General features: G+C 36.2%; 1 protein-coding gene across 2 annotated transcripts; it reads left to right on the top strand.

Moving 5' to 3' along the window:
- Window positions 1–1,546: 1,546 nt before the first annotated feature.
- Window positions 1,547–19,324, top strand: LOC150098542 (uncharacterized). 2 transcript variants are annotated; one of them, XM_090405043.1, is made up of 2 exons: window positions 1,547–1,687; window positions 17,599–19,324. In XM_090405043.1, the coding sequence occupies exon 2, from the start codon at window positions 17,616–17,618 to the stop codon at window positions 18,753–18,755; it is 1,140 nt and encodes a 379-aa protein (XP_090261169.1). In that variant the 5' UTR covers window positions 1,547–1,687; window positions 17,599–17,615; the 3' UTR covers window positions 18,756–19,324. The 2 variants fall into 2 exon arrangements, with proteins under 2 accessions (XP_090261169.1, XP_090261168.1); XM_090405042.1 differs by lacking the exon at window positions 1,547–1,687 and adding an exon at window positions 3,010–3,139.
- The last annotated feature ends 538 nt before the right edge of the window (window positions 19,325–19,862 follow it).

The raw sequence follows: 19,862 nt of genomic DNA, 5'->3' as shown, positions 1-19,862 counted from the left end.
ACAGTTTAACTCCAATGAATAGGCCATCAAATGCAATGTGAACAAGTTCCTCCTTTCCCAAATCTCTTCCAAATATACTATAATGTAACCAACCAACCAACCACTCATGTATGACTCAACATACCTACTCATGAAACGAGCATTTTACCTTATAAATTGTTTGGTAAGAAATTTCTCTTTCTGAAAAGATGCACATTGATGAAAGAAAAAGATTTCTATCTATGGGTATTTCCAGGGCGTCATAAGATTGATCACAGGAGACCTACACTAACAGTTATTTACACAATACTTATCATACCTTGTCTTAAACTCATTCCTGTCAAAACACTAACAACTGCCTATGGCAATCTATTCCAATCACTCTCCAAACAAACAAACAAAAAATATATATATATCACCACACACACACACACTTACTAATCACACTCGTACACAATTTGAGGGATGTTATTCCTAGTTCTCTCTCTCTGTTCATGTATTGAAAAACTTATTTTGTAGCAATCTCCTAGAATCCCTTTAAGAAATTTGTCTCTCTTATCTTCAGTCTGTCCTCACATGGGACATCCCATAGACCTGTCACCAGGTTTTTTCACTCATCTCTGGATCTGCTCTGTTACTTCCTAATCCCCAAGAAACCCAGGTTACAAAATCTGAACACAGTGGTCAAGATGTGTCCTAATCATAGCCTTGTAAAGAGGTTAATAGCTTCCTTATTTTTACTTGTTCAGTGTGTTCTTGAACATCAAAGTGATCCTCTGGATTGTTTTGTCAGCTTTAATAAGCCTGTATGCATATAGGTGTTGTAAATATCTCTGGGTGAAGGATTAATTTCATTGGTCGATATGAGACCACCACAATGGAGGCCTGAAGTAGCTGGAAAAAGTTCCACTCTTAGAGTTTATAGAAGTTTCTGAGATGCCTAATCCTTAGCTAATATACTAAAAAAATACCACTACATTTTGCATTTGGGATCTCATAAAAATAAAAATTCTCATACATCAGCTCATGATTCCACATTGTTTAATTTAAAAAGAGAAAATTTCTAACTGAAATTTTATTAATTAATCGAATTAGTTATCCATCTAATCTTATTGGCATATGCACAATGGCATTTGTGGAATAGCTACTGTGTATAGCAAACGGTTAGCACTCGGAGTCGAAATTGTATTTTGTAACACCTCCAAGAAGTCCAAACTCATCGCGGTAAGGTATTCTACTCCACTAAAAAACACGGCACATTAGATTAAATACATGTGAATATATGCAAACCATTTTATGGAGATAACTTACTACTCTTTGTCCCCTCAGAAAATAATATTTCTTATTCATAAATCCGTTTTTTTTTTGTTTTTTTTTGGGGGGGGGGGATACATAGGAGAGAGGACCTCATCGAAATGTCACCGGCGAGTGGATGATGGCATATTGCGTCAAACCACACATCCACCACCAAGACCGGAATATGGCCTGGTGTTGAGATTACGGGTAACGTCACTTCCGATGATATCTACGCCACTACATGAACTGGTAAGAAAGATGGAAGATTTTTATTTGCACTCGCATTGCTGAGTACTTAATTTACAAAAATTACCATTTAGTGATTCAGTTATGAAAATTGATATAAGGACACCACCACTACTGAATTCTGGATGAAGTTATCTGCTGTTTGGAACCAAAAATCCAATAATTCGTAAGTGAGAAACATTCCTTTACATAAGTAATTAGTAGATACTGTCCCAGTAAAGACGTCTAAATATTTAAACATCTTCCATAATTTGCTGTGGGAAAAATGTGTTGTTATTTTATAATAAGAAATGATGCTTATAAATATTGGAATGTTGATACATTTTTAAACTATCTTGTCAGAACAATATTCCACTCTAAAGAGAATGAAGCAGCAATGGCATTTTCGTTGTCGGTAGAAAATAGCAACACCGGTAAGCCTAAACACGCTTATTTGTAAATCACTGATAGGAAACCTTTCACTTTAGCAGTAGTAAGAATAAGCAAAGTATACATACCTTTTAACATCATTGAAACTAAACTACCCTTAGGTATTTTTCTGCAAATTATATTAAATAGGCATCAAGTGAATTAGAAGTCTTCCCTATAATTCTATCTGCCATGATGCTGGGTATATTCTGCTTTCGTGACGTCATTTGCGCAGTCGCATTGATGAAAAAAAAATTACTGTAATGCGAGACGATAATTGCAGTTGAACCCGATGAAAAGCATGCAAATAGAGAGGTGAGAGTTATTAAGATCTTAAAAAATAAATACAAGAAAGGAATATGAGTTCTTATGGATAAATTAATTGACATCTTAGTAGTAAATGTGAACTTTTTGTGGCAGCTGAAAGGAAAACCACAGTGGTATTTACGGACTGTCAAATTAGAAACACGGGAACCTTCTAATATACCGTATTTTTCCGTGTATAAGACGATACTTTTTTCTAAAATTTTTAGACCAAAAATTGGGGGTCGTCTTATACACGGGGGGGAGGGGGTAACGGGTTGAGAAACCCGCCGGTGTCGTGACGAAACTGCAGGTATCTTGTCTCAGCGAACAGGCTTCCGCCAATCACTAGCCTTTGTTAAATCTGTCGATTAGCGTCATTAATGGCTGATTCTGAATAAACCAATCAGAGCTCCGAAGGCATTCATTCGTCTGCAACTCGTTGTCCGAGGTAAGTTAATACATTAACAATATTTCCAACAGTAGCCCATAAAAATGTCCCAAAATAAAAAACGATTGTCATATTCTTCAAAATTCAAGTTAAAAGTCGTCAATTACGCAAAAGAACATGGAAATAAAGCTTCAGAGAGACAGTTTGGCCCTCCTCCCACTGAGTGTATGATTAGACAGTGGAGAAAACAGGAAAAACAACTACTCGAGATGCCAGAAAAAAAGAGGGCCTTAAGAGGAAAACCAGCAAAATGGCCAAACTTGGAGCAGAGGCTTAAAACTTGGATTATGAAGCAGCTCCAGAGTGGGATATGTGTATCAACCAAGCTTATTCAATATGAGGCAAAAAGGTTTGCAAGAGAAATGAACATTGTTGATTTCACAGGAAAGGCAAAATGGTGCTTCAACTTCATGAGGAGAGAAGGGTTGTCCATGAGAACACAGAAAATTCATCTTAGTATGTATCTTAAAAATATTATCTAATTACTACATATACTTTGAATATTTTAAAAACTATCGAATGTTTTATGTTTAAAATATTGATTTAATTTTGGGTTCAAAAAATAGGGATCGTCTTATACACGGAAATATACGGTAATTATTCTTATTTATCTCCAGATATTCAACCCTTCTTGTGAGAATAATCATTCGGGCATTGGATTCTGCTTGAACAGACACTAAATATATTTATAGTAAGATATACCGGAATGTACAGATGTGGGTTTTTATTGATTTGTATGACTAAGTACAAAAACTTTTGCTGTGGCTGTTTTCCCGTTTCCCTTCCAGAAACCTTTATTAAATCAGATTGTCCAAAAACTCCTACTTCAAGCGTAAACTTTTAAGCTTAAAAAGATCCATCAAAGCTTTTAACCTGTGGATGCTTTTGCGTGCGTTTGATTTATGGATTCAAATCTTAACTTTTACTTCCACAGACAATTTAAAAATATTAGAAAAAACTTAAATGTTTTTAAGTAAAAGAGTCATCATTCTGTATAGTTTATACTTTTCCGTTTATAATGAATTCACGCATTTTGATATACTAAAAGACATCTCATTCTGATTCATTTAAATGTGTGAAAATGTAATCTTGAATGTCAAGCGTAGTGAAATGAAACACCATATAAGACCTAGGAATAAGAACCTGTTTTAAAAAATAAAAAAAAGTGTGGAGGGATTGACTTTTTAAAAAGCTTCTTCACAAACATTTCTAATAGAGATGAATTATTAACATTTTGGAGCATTCAGAGAAGATTAATCAATGGATTTAACATGGAACTTTACATATTAGTACAAATTATTTTAAAGAGAGATGAAAGTCAGTGTAGTGTGAATAGTCTGATGCTTAGAGATAAACTGTAAAATTCAAAAAAAGGTGCATACATCTGCAGAAAGGTAGACATATATATAATCCGAAAGCATCAATGAAATCTTAAATAGCCACCTTTATAATCTGATCAGGGAGCACTTGAACTTCTATAAGAATATTGTTGGGTGGTTAGAATAAAGAAATCTAGAAATTAATACCATAATAATTTACTAGTTGCTAGATGGTCTTTATTGTGAGCATGTATTTTTATCACATGTTTGCCTAAGATTTCATGTATGCAGTCTAATAGATTTTGTAATTGGATGTGTTATTGCAGGCTAGCATATGCACTTTTCAAAATGTAACTTTGAGATATAAAAAAAAAAAATTGGAACATGTTAAGAATAAGGAAAAACAGAATATGAACTGTACTAAACCACTGATCTCAGTGCATATGGGTGATTGTCTTTTGACAGAGAGTGGCAAAGGTTGGTCGATTAGTATAGCCTCTACTACTAATGGTAGTAGAGGCTCTTCTACTAATGGCTCACGAAAAAAGTTAAGCAAGTTTGAGTGCAGTTAGTAGTTGGAAGGGAACAATCGTTTGCTGTTGGCACACTCCCTTGATGAGTCTGGACTACCTAGAGGTGTCACATAATAATAATATATAAAGCTGTTATTGCAAAAACAAAACGAGAATGTGATTTTGAACAAGGAATTCCAAATAGCGTGTTGCCTAGGTATGACTGTGGTGAAATGAGGCGGAGAGCAAGGATTATGAATGATATGCTGGCTGAAATGTGTGAGGAGATGGGAGGACAGTTTGTTAATATGTGGAATGAGTTTGAGGCACGAAGTGAGCTGTATGGGAGCGATGGACTGCATTTGAGTGGTTATGGTGTGAGCCGCTTGGAGAGACTGCTGCTGGAAGGTAGAGAAGTGAATAGAGAAAATGAATCAGATCGAGAGGGGAGTGATGTGGAAGAGCAGGAGAGATTGAAGAAGTGGATATGAATGGGGAAGTGAGTGGTATGAGTATAGAAAATGAGAGAATGGGTGTGCAAGAGGAGCAGGGAAACGGGGAGGCTCAGGGTGGACAGGGGCACACAACATGAGAAAGGTGGATGCTCCAAGAGGAGGTGAGAGCATATGTAGGCAGGAAAGGAATGGGATGACCAGAGATCAAGAGGAAACAGTTGGAATTGAAAAGGGTTCTAAAATGAAGAAGCAGAAAGGGAAATGACCCCAGTCTAGTATGGAGAGATCACATCGAGTGAGTGGTATCATTGGAACTAGCTGTAGATCCAGAAATGAGCTGTTGTGTTTCTATACCAATGCTAGAAGTATAAGAAAGAAGGCAGATGAAATGGTTGCACTAATTGCGTCTGTTCACCCAAAGATTGTCAGAATCAGTGAGACATGATTGGAAGAAGCTATTGATGATAGAGAAAGAGTTATGTCCATACAGACGGAAGATGGCAAGACGGAAATAGTGCCAGTAGTTTTGAGGCAGTATGGTGTGAGATAGAGGTGAATGGAATCAAATACTTGGTGGGATGTTGTTATAGACCAGGTAATGTGGATGGTGGTGATAGTGAAATGTATAGTCAAATTAGCCAAGCAAATAAGAAAAGGGCGATCGTTATGGGTGATTTTAATTATGGCAATATAGACTGGAATGATGAGATAGCAACTGGATGTAAAGAGAATGAGTTTTTGAGGGATAACTACCTCAGACAGTATGTAACAGAGGGCACACGAGGATTAAGGGTCTTGGATTTGGTCATCTCATCAGAGAATGTAATTATAAATGAGGTGTCAAATCATCCACCAATTGGTGAGAGTGACCACGAGGTGATTACCTGGGTGGTTGCCAGCAGTGCGAGAACCCCTGTGAGAAAAGGGTATGTGGGGAACTACAAGGGGGGGGGTGATTATGAAGAGCTCAGGAGACAGCTTGCGGGTGTAGCATGGAATGAGGAGTTAGCTGGAAAAGAGATCATTGCAGCTTGGGGGATTTTGAAAAACTATCTAGCAGATGTGATACAGAGAAAAAGGGCATTGTGGAGGCAGCATTAGAGAAGTGGAAATAACCAATTTCATGAGGTCTACAAAGACAAGGCAAGGAGGGTGACTTGGCTGGTGAGAGTAGCTAAAGAGAGGTATGAACAGCAGTTAGCTAATGAAGCCAAAAAGAATCCTAGGGAGTTCTTTCGATATGTAGCCAGCAAAAGAAAGAATGATTATGGAAGGATGACATTGATTGGAGAAAATGGTATAAAGACAGCTGTTGCAGAATATGTGGTGGAGATACTTAATGAGCAGTTCATAGAGATCTTTCAGTCTTGTGAATGTGACTTCATGGAGTTGCGAGCAGTTGTTGATGGGGAAGAGAGACTAACTGTAAGTGAGCAAGAGGTGTTTGGGGAGTTGAGTAAACTAGATGTAAATAAGGCTGTGGGACTTGATAATATATCACCGCATATTCTGAAGGAAAGTGCCAGAGAGTTGACACCTGCCTTGACATATTTTTTTAATATGAGTCTTGCACTTGGCCAAGTTCCTAAGGAGGGCAAGATTGTGCCATGTCATAAAGGAGGTGATCGAACTCAAGCATCAAACTACACGCCTATCTGTGTGTCAGGTGTTGTGGTTAAGTTGTTGCAGAAGCTTGTGAGAACTAGGATCCAGAGTTGGGTAGACAACAGTGGTATAATCTTTGATGGACAGCATGGATTTGCTAAAGGGAGGTCATGTTTTAGTAATCTACTTACTTATTACAATAAAGTGACTGCTTCCTTGGACAGTGGAGAAGGATGCACAGTAATATACTTGGATTTTGCAAAAGCTTTTGATAGCGTATCTCATGATAAGTTGACAGTCAAACTAGAGCAGATGGGGTTGGATATTAGATTAGTGCATTGGATTGGAGACTGGCTATCTGATAGGTATCAACAAGTTGTGTATGGGAGTGCAATATCCAGGAAAATGAAAGGCACTAGTGGAGTGCCTCAGGGGTCTGTTTTAGGGCCATTACTATTTAACTTGTATATTAATGATATTGGCAAAGATTTGGATGGAGATATTCACTTGTTTGCAGATGATTCAAAGTTGGGACGAACCATAAAGAGTAGTGAAGATGTTGTGGCCTTGCAAGAAGACTTGAATAAATTGAGTGATTGGGCACGGAAATGGGGATGCGAGTTCAATGTTGCAAAATGTAAGATTTTAAAATTTGGAAAACAAAGATGGGATGCAGAATTTATGCTTGGTGAGAATATATTGTTGGAGGTAGAGGAAATAAGAGATCTGGGGGTGATAGTGGATAAGGATCTAAAATTTAGAGGACACATTGCCAAAATTGTGAAGACAACACAAAGGCTACTGGGGATGATGCAGAGCACACTGACGTGTAGAAGTAGGGAGGTTCTTGTTCCGTTGTATAAGGCTTTGATTAGGCCACACATGGACTATTGTGCCCATATTTAGTCACTGGGTTTTCAGAAGGATGAAGAGATGTTGGAAAGGGTCCAAAGGCAACTGACTAAGGTAGTTTCTGACCTCTGGAATGTTGAGTATGAGGAAAGATTGAGAAGATGTAATTTGCAGAGTCTGGTAGAGAGGAGGAAGAGGGGAGATATGATAGAGACCTACAAGTTGGTAAGGGGTTGTTATAAGATCAATGGTGGAGAAGCTCTACAGAGAATGGTGGGAGATCAGGGGAGAACCAGAGGTCATCCCTGGAAACTGTATAAAGAGGGTGTGAGTAGGGGAGTGAGAGGCAGGTTTTTTTCATGCAGAGTTGTGAATGATTGGAATGCCTTGCCTGAGAGTGTGGTGTCTGCAGGAATTTGAGTGTGTTTAAGACTCAGTATGATGAGATGTGTGTGTGATAAAAGGACCTCCCAGATGAGTGTTTGACTCCATGAGGTCTTGGAAAATAATAATAATAATATTGCAAAAACAAAATGAGAATGTGATTTTGAACAAGGAATTCCAAATAGCTTTTTGGCATGAAAGAGATCAAGACAAAAACATGACATACCAACAAATTAAAAATTAGAAACTAATTTAGTGCTCACGTGAACATTAATGGATTGTAGCCTACAGCTGCAACCCATTATTCACTCCTAGTTGTGTTTCACATGTATTTGTGATCATGCGCTAGATCAGGTAACAAGCCCTTTTCGCTTGTGGTGTTCACATTTTTACTCATTCATGAATCATATATATTGATACTTTTTTTTTCAGTAGAATTTTTGTTTAAAGGTAATATTTCTGAACAGTTCATTGTATCGAAAATATGTATTACATAAATGAGTTAGTTTCTGTGCCAGGTGAAGTACATAAGAATACTAGTTATTTCTATTTTATGATTACACCATCTACAAACCATCGTTCAAAAGATAATGACACTGAATTTAATAGGTCCTGATAATCTAAATAGTTAAATCAACTAGCAACTGCATACTCGTCACAAACCATGAGTCGAAATAGTTTCTGCCCGCAATCTCCAGGAATATATAATTTTACTTTTATTTTCTCCATTTATTGTTTTTAATTTAATAAAGCATTGCATTGAGAATTGTCATCATCACTTTCTTTATATTCCTCCAAGGGTGTTCAGGCTACTATGAGAGCACTACATAATTAAGTTTACATTATTATTAATATCCTCTCCACAATTTTCTTCCAAATTAGACTATTACTTGTAAGTACTCTGATATTGTCATATCTAACATTTCATTATTCTAAGGCAGTTCTGACTGAATCAGTCCTCCTAGACCAGGATGGGCAACCGTTTTAATTATGCATGCCAAAATTGGCAAATCTTTCATGCAGAATTCTAGCTGCCATATACAGGTACACAATTTTTAACATCAGCAAAAGAGTAAACAATCCTGAATATTTTTGTTTTTTTTTTATAAAGATCAATCAGACATAAGTTTTTCCAATATTTTTCCAAAATTACCTATTGTTATTATTACATAACACCTTCAGCCCAAAGACTCATCGAGGGATGGCATCTACTATACAACTCTCCCCCAACTACAGTGAACAATCTCATAATTGTTTTACTTGACTAAAGCACAATAAAAAAAAATGAAATTAAAGATATTCTTTTATTAAATTACATATAAAATAAAATAAAATGTTATTTTACCTATATAATATGTTAAACAGAAGTTGATTTTTAGCAGAAAACATCAAATCAAAAGTAGAGAAAGAAAAATAGTGGATGTTTTATTTATTTAGCATCAGTTAGACTTCTGCTGCTGCTGCATCACTGATGACTAGTTTATATTTTGTAACCTTAGTTTCAGCTACTAGCTTCATCTGTAAGGCTACTGATGGATAGTAATGCTGTTTCAAGGGTTTTTAAACATACAAAAGTTTCTGGAATAGTATTCCAAGTCCTGAATACCTCGTTTTCTGCACTTCGCTCTGTTACTCCCATCTTTAATTGCTCCTTTTCGATATTTTTCAAATCAACTCTGAGGTCAACAAATCTCTGCCTCCAAATTGAACTACTTTGAAAATCAATCAACTGCATTTCAAAATCATCCATATTTATCCACAAAAACATCTGCAAGTTTAATTCATCCAGTTTTATAGTGTTTGGAAATTTAATGAACTTTGCAGTCTCTTCTAATTCTCTGAACTTAACAAATCTTCGAGAGCTTCTCAACAGTTGACACAATGACATTTAAAAATAGCTTTTTGAGTTTTGTCATCCTTTTGGAGATCATTGATGTATTTCTTTAGGTTTGGAAAATATCTAAATCTCTCACTGTCTTCATCCCTCTTAAAAACTCCAGTTTCATTTCAAATGCCTTTATATCATCAAATATAACACCAAGAGTCTTCCCACAGCCCTGTAATTTTAGGTTCAAATCATCCTTTGTTGATTAGTCAAAAGAGATTTATCTCATCCAGGCATTCAACAATCGTTTCAGAACAAGACCTCGACTAAGCCAATGAACATTGTTAGTCCTTTGTATACCGAATCCACCTCATTCAATAAATTCTGAAATTGTCTTTTATTCAAAGCATGTGCAGAAATGTAATTAACCATCTTGGTTACTGTTTGCATCACTTCTTATAGTTTCTTTAGGTCAGCTTTTGCACATGTAATGCAATGAAACCTATCAGTGGATGACCAACATGTTTTGCAAAGAGATTTACAAATCCTGCTTCTTGTCATGCTGGGTAACGGATACCACATTTGAAATATCAGTTTGCCGAACAGATAATTTGTTCATACCTGCTTTACATATTTCTACCCTAGTGATATGATCAGGTAGTGTTACGAAGTTAATCATTTCTTTGCATACGTCGTCAACCCTACACAATCAAACAAAGATTGCTAGCCTAGCCTGATGATGTGATGTGTGTGCTCTCATCAACACAAATAGAAAAGAACTTACATGAAGCCAAATCTTTTGTTAATTGTTCTGCTGTATTCCTTTCCAACTTAAGTATCCTATCATTAACTGTTTTTCTATTCACAGACAAACCTTTAATGTGCTGAATAATTTTCACCTTTTCTGTGAAAGATTGTCAAAAAAAAAAAGGAAAGGAACACGTTCTAGCCATGCATCTTTAATATACTCCCATCACTGAGTAGTTTTCCATGTGGTGCATTAACCACCTTACCGGCCATTACGGATCAAATACACATCCTCATATCTTTGTGTCCATCATATATTTCAATGTAATATCAATGGTATTACAATTTTAATATGCACTTTGCATCCATGATAACTTGGAAGTATATATACGTCCTGGCCAGTAGTTAACTTCTGAAACCTTAATACTAGCAGCAACTAAGTTAGTACTAGGCCTGCGTGGAATAAATTTCATCCAAGTATCAGTTGTTGTTTTTTTGCTCACTTTACGAGAAATTAATTCTCTTTGTTCTTGCTTACTTTTATTGCTTAAGTTCTTATGAACAGTTTCAAAATGTCTCTTTAAAAATAAGTCCTACAAACAACTGATTTGGAACATAAAATGCATAATGCTTTATTATCTTTCTTAATCATACCAAATTTTTCATTCCAGTATTCTTTAAATTCTCATATCCTATTTATTTTAATGTCTATGGTCCTTTGGTTGTGACATTTTATTTCATTATTTAGAAAAAAATTTTCCTTATCCGTGATTTTGAAGTGGATTTTTAAGGTAATTTACTGTAATTCATAGTACAATATGCTTGCACCTATGCAATGGGAAGGGGTCACTATACTATTTATTCACAAGTCCATCCCGCTTTTTTAAAAAACCAAGGCTGCTCATAAATGCACGTATGCATAACTAGTTCATGGGATAACGTGTAATTTGATCGCAAGGGTAGTAATTTATTGCACCAAACATGCTTCTGTCTTCATATATGCATGACTTGGCTTTCTTTGCAATTCACAATAAAGATTTTTCCAGTGAACGTGTAATAAACAGTGATGCACGATGATTGGTAGGCTCTAGTACTAGTCAGCATTGTATGAGCAATTACTGTTCGACAACTGTCTTCTGAGAGCCAATTTGGTTGAAAGAGAATTTACTGAAAAAGCAGTTAAGAGAAAAATAGTTAATAAAAATAAATAATTTTAAAAACAAGATTTTTCAGGGAATCTCATTGGTGAGTACGACAAGTAAACTCTCATTTCTCCAAAACACGAACCTACTATTTAGGTAGATCATAAGTTAGCAGCAGTTCACCACTGGGATATACCTATCATCATGTTAATAACTTGACGTAGGTATACTAGAAATTACTTTTCAAATGACGCAGAACTAAATTGAACAGAAACTCCTAAACAGAAAAGATGAGTTATGAAAATAAAAATAAAAAAAGTGTGTGGGATCAAATATGTGATGTGGAAGATTGGAAGTAGCGATAAGAAAGAAAAATTACATAAAAGCTTTAAATAAAGGAAACCTAAACAAGGGAAAGGACACAAATGACTAATATATCACTTGTAGCAGAGAAGGAAACACTGAGTAATGATTTGAATTTATAAAGTAAAGCAAAAAAAAAATCCATTATACTCGTATATATATTTAAGTCCGTAGCGCAATTGGAAGAACGACGGTACATTGCGCCCTTCGATTTGAATAGGCCTAAGTTCGATTCTCGTCGCGACGGGAGGAATCTTTATCTGGTCGATTTCAATCGATGGTGAGTTAGCCGATCTCATACGGAGGTAGCAGGGTTTTTTCTCCCGGAAACTCGGGTTTTTCATCCCGCATACATACAAATCGGCCCTTCAGAACACACGCAATTTACAGACAAAAATTACTAGTTGTGGTGGTGTTGGAGGTGGTCGGTAGATGGCGTTGATTGGTAGTAGAGGTAAGGTGTAGAGACAGTTGAAGATGTCCTCCCGCGATGAGTCTTCGGACTCCTTGGAGGTATCAGGAATAATAATAATAATAATAAGTCTGTTAAGGTTCCAATAGGGTGGAAAGATGGTAAAATAATTCCACTGCATAATGGAGGCGTCAAGACAGAAGTAGCAAATTATAGGCCAATCAGTATATCAGGAGCAGTGGTTAAGTTTTTGGAAACTTGGGTTTTTCAACCCGCATACAGACAAATCGGCCTTTAGGACACACAATTTACAGACAAATAATACTAGTTGTGATGGGCAGGCAGATGGCGTTGATGATGGTAGTAGGAGTTCGATGTAGTTGGTGGATGGAGACAGAAAGCTGTAGAGTAGGTATCCTCCCTCGACGAGTCTTTGGACTCCTTGGAGGTATCACAAAGTAATAATAAAAAAATAAGTTTCTTAGCATGACAGACATTTTTTAGTTTGATTGACAGCACGATCTTGTTCGAACTGCATTAAAAGTTTAAACTCGTAGTCCGAACTTAAGGCTCGCAACTCTCCGCTTCATTAAAACTACTATATGTATTTTGTATGCATATAACTAAAAATGTTTCACATGTTTGTAGTTCATTATAACCCAAAAAATTATTATTTTTATAATTATCAGAGTTTGAATGAAATACTGTTATACCTGCTCCAAAATTGCGTTTGCCTGTGATGAGATATGCCAGTATTTCTAAAATTTTAAAAGGGGTACGTGATTACCGAACGTTTGAAACACAAGTAGAAAATGAAAAGATACAAGAAAAATAAGATGTGTGTATGTGTGTGTATATATATATATATGTGTGTGTGTGAATGTGTGTATATGTATATATATATATGTGGAAAATTTGTTAAAACTTGAATGCTGGAATTAAAGAAACAGCAAATGTATGGATTTAAAAAATGTCTAGATTATTTAATTAGAAATATGTATTCGCGAACGTAGTTTAATAAAGAAAACGATTGCCTGATACTCAATGCACAAAATATCATTAGACTTACGTGGTCTCTCAGTACGGTTATTGATGCTTTTCAGCCGAATATTGTTGACATCAGAATTTTCAATTATTGGCAGTTTGAGAAACCATGTTTGCAATAGTTATGTCATTCAGGGAACTCTATCGAGTTGTGTATCTGTATTATTCGAGTAAGGTCAAGTTATGAGTTCTACGCTTCGATCAATTGTCCCCACTACGTGTTCATTAAAACCAAAATTGAAATAAACTGGGCGGATCTTGAGACATGTATTCTAATGACCGAAATTCATTAAATGGAATCATGTGAACATTGTGTTCTAAATCGCAAATTTTATTAATTTTATATTAAACTGAGGTTTTTTGAGTATTAATTAATAATGAAGTAATTAATTTGAGAGTAAAATATTGCTATTTTACTTTCCCTCCTAACCAATTAGAATCAACCGCTCTAGATCTTCCTTGGTTTCCAATGAGAATTTAAAGCTTCTTTGTTATAAGTTTCTCTTATCAAGCAAATTAGATGCTCGAGTAAATTTCAGAAATAAATGCACAGCTATTTATGTTAATTACACTAATTTTCATCCTTCTGTACATAATCATTACCAGTTCTGTTATTGGGTGCATTGGTCAGAATGCTGGAAGTGAACACGAGTTGTTTTTTCTGAGCAGTCCATACACGAAAACCTGGAAAGCAGCCTATGGAATTTAAGTAGGACACGAATGGCAGTTCCCCAGACTATCCAATGAACTCTTCACTGTATAATCCCCTAAGTAGACGCTCAGTGTATTATACTTTTGTATCTGAGAGAGGAGGAGATCGCTTCATTCGTTGAAGGCGGAAAAAAAGGGGGGGGGGGGTATCTTTTTTCGCCAGATTTGAATTCCGTGCCATGCTGCTACATAGCAACAGTTCCGTTATTGTGTGTGTTTGGGGGGGGGGGGGGGGGTTACGAACTGTTAGAACGATTGTAATAAGTTTGTGAACTGAGTTAGTGTATATATTTGTTTCATAAATTGGCCAATTTTAACACACAATATATATAGGGTGATTCTAAAAGATAAACTCAGTTTCGTACGACGATCTACATAACATCTGAAAGAGGAAGTCCTAAACTTTGAAATACTACCACTAGAGCGCACAGCCGTATGCAGCAGCGTCAGTTATGAGCAAAATGGCTACTATGCAGCGCAAATTTTTTTCCGTTCGTGAGCTCATTAAAACCGAGTCGGCGACTGTGGTGCGGAGTGCGTTTCGTCATCGGTTCAACATTAAACCCCCAACGAGGAAGAGCATTTGTCGTTGGAATTATCAATTTGAGCAAACAGGTCTGTGTAAGGGAAAAAGCTCGGTACGGCGTGTATCGGAGGAGAACGTGAGACGAATTCAGCTACCGTCTTGATGTTGTCCGTGGTGGGGGGGGGCACATTGAACATCTATAAACTTTATTGTGAGTATAATCAAATATAGTTTACATCATATTTGTCATTAGTTCTATATTTTATATATAGACCTTACAAAATTGAGTCCATCTTTTTGAATCATCCTGTATGTGTATACACACACTCACTCCTAATCAATATGTTTCAATCACACGGGTGTGTTTAAACTAACATTCTAACAGTTCGTTCCCTCTCTCCCCCTAGCTGATAAAATTGCAGCTATGCGCTCTGACATGTTATTTCAATACAATGTAATTATTTTATATATATATACATTAAATATGCAGTATATGTAATAATATAAAGATAATATACTGTGTATACAGCAAACCCCCTGGGCGCTTATTGAAAATTGACGCAAATTTGAAGCGCGAGGCAAATTACAGTAGTCATAACTCTAGCCTTCTTCTGCACTTGTGAAGTGATCTGCACATACTCATAAGGACGGTTAAAAAAATAACTCATCTGTGGAACATTTTGTGACTTAAAACTCATACTAATTAAAATCTTTTATTCTCGTTTGTTTCTTGATCTCAGTCAGCAACTTCCGGTAAAGGGCTTATTCATAACGAAAATTTTTACCAGTTGTAAAACGGGTCTGCTGCAGTTTTGCCCTACTCATTCATGAAAGGTTGTAAACCTGTTGTACATACACATTTATGCAATATATATACAATGGAGTGTGCCATTGAATTAGGAATAGCTGCCTATTAACGTATTGGAAGCACCCTCTGGGCCCGGTAACACCAAACGTCGAGGCAAAGACTCCACAGGCTTGCAAAAATGTTAAACAGGTATGGCGATCCATGCATCCTCCAGAGCTGTCCACAATTCCCTCAATTTCAGCGGGAATGGGGCACGGACCTGAACACTGCTCAACGGTATCCCAAAGATTTCTGATGGGATTTAAATCAGGGCTTTTAGATGGCCACTTCATCATTTCAAAGTCAACAGAATGCTCCTGGAATCAAGCAGTAGCTTGCCTGGACCTATGAGATGAACAGTTGTCTTGTTGGTAGATGCCATCTCCATTGGGATTCATGATGGGTGTAAATGGTCGGCCATGAATTCCACCTACCAGGATGCATTGAGAGTTGTTGGTGCAGCACGTACCAAAGACATCCAACTGAAGACTCCCTAGGCCACATCCGAGCCACCATCAGCTTTAGTGTGGTTATGAATCGAATAACTTTATCAATTAATTGCAATCCTTTGTGATAACTTGTAACTGAGATATATGTACTCGTTTCTCATGAAAACATGAGAAACGGGGTAAGAATTTTTTTTATGATTAGCCTCTGTTGTTATTATTTTCTTCACAATATGCTTGCAAAAAAACTGGCGATATTTTATTTAAATAATTCCGTGGCCATCGCAACAAATTTAATATCGTACTATTTCTTAAACTTTTTTTTTTAAAAGCAATTAGAATGGTAACCGTCTGGTGAGAAGAAAGGCAATAAATTATTATTCCTCATGACACATGTGTATACAAATCATCTAAGCAGTTTCAAAAATTTAATTTCATATAAAGGGAAAATATGAATGGCGTTTACACCATTCATATTTTCGCAGTTCACTGTATTACGTCGGTCTTAATGCAACATGGAGTTGTATATCTATAATATATATTCTGTTCTTTCGAATTTTATTATAACATTAATACACCTGACTAATATTACGATTAATACTATTCGATTATTATTAATTTCTTTATCATAATAATATGTAGGCCAAAAAGAAAAATTTGCTTACATTTCGTTACATAAGTATCTTTAAACTGTTAAGCTAATTATAAAGAAAATGTTTTCTTCTTTGCGTTGCGAATTTCATAAAACAGCTCCGTATAATTACTGGGGAATAAATATTAGCTAAATTTTTGCTTTATTATATACCGGATCGTTCAGAATTATTGGCGAAACAATTCAAAATGATTACTGGGTGATATAAATTTAAAGAAATTTGTTATTTAAGATCAATAAACATTTCTCAATGAGTTTCAATCGGACCTCTTTAATGAGGTCCGATTGAAAATGGAAAAACAAAATTATTTACTTCAATAGCTGTGATGTTAGACAAGAATGCAGTTATGAGACCCACTTTTTAATTGTTTACTATCATTTCCTCGCTGTCGTGTCGAGTCTTCAAACGGGAGCCCCCTTTCCCCCGAGTTCCGGACTGGTAGGCCGGTTTTCCTTGAATTTTGAACGCTCGAAAGGGGATTCTGCTCCCACTGCGGCGTAACCCCCTGAGTTCCGGACTGGTAGGCCGTTCTTCTTGAATTCTGATCACTCGAAAGGAGGGTTCCCCCTCCTGGGGACTACGGCGGCCAACTCTCCTGAGTTCTGGACTGGTAGGCCGGTTCTCCTTGGATTCTGATGATCGGAAGAGGGTTCCTCCCCCCCCCTGAGTTCCGGACTTGTGGTAGGTCGGTTCTCCTTGAATTCTGATGACTCGAATTTTGATAACTCGAAAGGGTTCCCCCCTCTATTTCTGGACTGGTAGGCCGGTTCTCCTTGAATTCTGATGACTCGACACTCAGGGTAGCCCTGAGTTTTAAAAAACGTTACATAAAAAGGCTTATTTTATATTATGGAGTAGATATTATAAAGGTTATGTTCCGAAATCGTTTTATATATATAACGATTTCAGAACATAACCCTACAATTTCTGTGAAACCGTTTCTAAATTGCATTCTAAATCATGCTGATTTAAGTTAATGCCTTGTAAATGAAGCATACAACAATGCCTAATTTTTTATTGTTGTACGTGTGCAATGTCTATAAAATACAACGCTTTTTATTTATTTTTTTAGGAAAAGGTAAGAATACAATGGATGTACAGCAGAATTCAACGAGCGAACCACAGGAAAATAGTAACTCATCCTCATCCAGTGAAACAACTGATGACCCAGTGCCTCCTGATTTATCTGAAGTTGTTAAACGTATTAAATGTGAAACATGTGGTAAAACGTGTTCTTGTAAGGAAACACCGGAACAAATCTTCCCTTGTGAATCATGTGATAAGACGTTTCCCCTGCTAAGGGACCTGAAAAAGCACCAGTTGATTCATACTCAAGAGAAACTCTTATCATGTGCAAAGAGCGAACCACAGGAAATCAGTATCTCATCCTGCAAAATAAATGATGAATCAGTATCGAATGTTTCTGAGGTTGGTACTGAATGTGTTAAATGCGAAGCATGTGGTAAAACATGTACTTGTAACACGACACTGAAAACAGAATCACTGGATCAGACGGAAGAAGAAGTCTTCCCTTGTGGAACGTGTGGTAAGACATTTTCAAGACTAAGATACCTTAAGACACATCAGTTAATCCATACTCAAGCGAAACGCTTTACTTGTGCAACTTGTGGAAAGAAGTTTTTACGATCAGGTGATCTAAAAGGTCATTTATTAGTTCACACCAAGGAGAAACCATTCGCGTGTGAAATTTGTGCCAAAGCCTTCTCGTCATCAAGTAATCTGAAAACACACCTGTTGATTCACACTCAAGAGAAACGATTTTGCTGTGATATATGTGGAAATCAATTTATACAATTAAGTGGTCTTAAAAGTCATTTATTAGTTCATACGACGGAAAAACCATATAATTGTGTGATCTGCGGAAAGGCCTTTTTGCGATCAGCCAAATTGAAACTGCACTTACGAGTTCATACTCAGGAACGACCCTTCACTTGTGAAACCTGTGGAAGAGCCTTCTCGCGAAGAGATCACCTTAAAACACATTTATTATTTCATACACAAGAAAAACCGTTTTCTTGTTATACTTGTGGGAAGACTTTTTCTCGAGCGAATGTTTTGAAGAGACATGTAATCGCACATACCGAGAAGGCAACTTTTATTTGTGAAACTTGTGGCAAGACCTACACACAGTTACGTAATTTAAAACGACATTTAGTAGTGCATACGCCAAAGGAAAGGTTTTCTAAAAATAATATAGTGCAAAATTAAGTTTTCTTTTAACAACAAGCATTTGTTCAACTCGTGGTCGTGCAACCTTTTCTTCTAAATAGGTGAGATTCTGCCAGTCGTAAATTATTTTCTGGTAATTCTCAATCTAAGGTTTTGATTTTTCTTTTTACCAAAAAGGCATTGGTAGATTCTTTTATTTTTACACACTGTCAAATCAACCTGAGATTCCTCAGAGCTTTTCACTTCATCTCTGCTGTAACATATATATTTGTAAAGATCGGACGTGGCAAAACAGGATTTCCTAATTTATTACTGAAATGTGCCACAAAACTTAATTTATTTCGTCTTTATAAACTGAAGTTTCATACATCAGTACATAATTTCTTTTAGAAATATTTATTTTTTGTAAATTTTCGATATTTGCTACGCACTGATTTGTCCTATTTCTATGTCATATTTGAGGCTTTTCAAAGTGCTATTATGAAAATTGGAGTGAGATTTATTTTTGAATATTTTATTTTGAATCCTGCAGCTGTATATTGAGATCATTTTGCATAATCATGCTCCCGTGACAGCCACTGTATTTGAATTTCACATCTGTGAAATAATATTTGTAATTCATTTAATTAGTAAACCTAACATTTTATTGCATATTGTGTCTCAGTTAATATTCTTAATTATATTTAGCTGATTGAACCTAATGATTCTCTGTTTATGTTATACTTCTTCAGATACTGCTCTTTAAATTAGAAATGGATATTTAAGTCATAATAGAAACGAATTAACTCTGCTTTCAGTTTAAATCGCTTCTGGTGCTGGTTTAAGAAAGCGATGGAAGAAAACGTCAGGGATCTCATTGATTAAAATACTGAAAAATTAATGTTGGCAGTTATTTATATATGTCCATTATTATTAACAGGAAGTTTTCCCAGTTGTGTTAGTCCATAATCATGTAAATAACGCCTTTTTCTAAATGTTGAAAATCTCGTAATTATCATTACACTGAGAGTCCACAAAAGGCTGACACTCCTTTCATCTGCAGAGCTTGTGCTGCGAATACCAGTTCTTATATCTAAAAACTGCATTGGTGTTTCATGTGCTATTATGGGTATGTTGTCACTAAAACTGCATTGCTGTGAGAGTAAC

This window comes from Typopeltis vanoorti, chromosome 15, assembly GCF_054136105.1.
Source record: "Typopeltis vanoorti isolate ZY-2024b chromosome 15, IOZ_Tvanoo_1.0, whole genome shotgun sequence".
Lineage (NCBI taxonomy): Eukaryota > Metazoa > Arthropoda > Arachnida > Uropygi > Thelyphonidae > Typopeltis > Typopeltis vanoorti.
This window is presented reverse-complemented; position numbering and strand designations above follow the sequence as displayed.

Excerpts from the sequence above, each read along its gene's own strand:
- LOC150098542 (XM_090405042.1), top strand. The coding sequence starts at position 3,046 with ATGAACATTGTTGATTTCACAGGAAAGGCAAAATGGTGCTTCAACTTC. Across the intron at positions 3,140-17,598 it reads AACACAGAAAATTCATCTTA|GAAAAGGTAAGAATACAATG; the intron begins GTATGTATCTTA and ends TTATTTTTTTAG.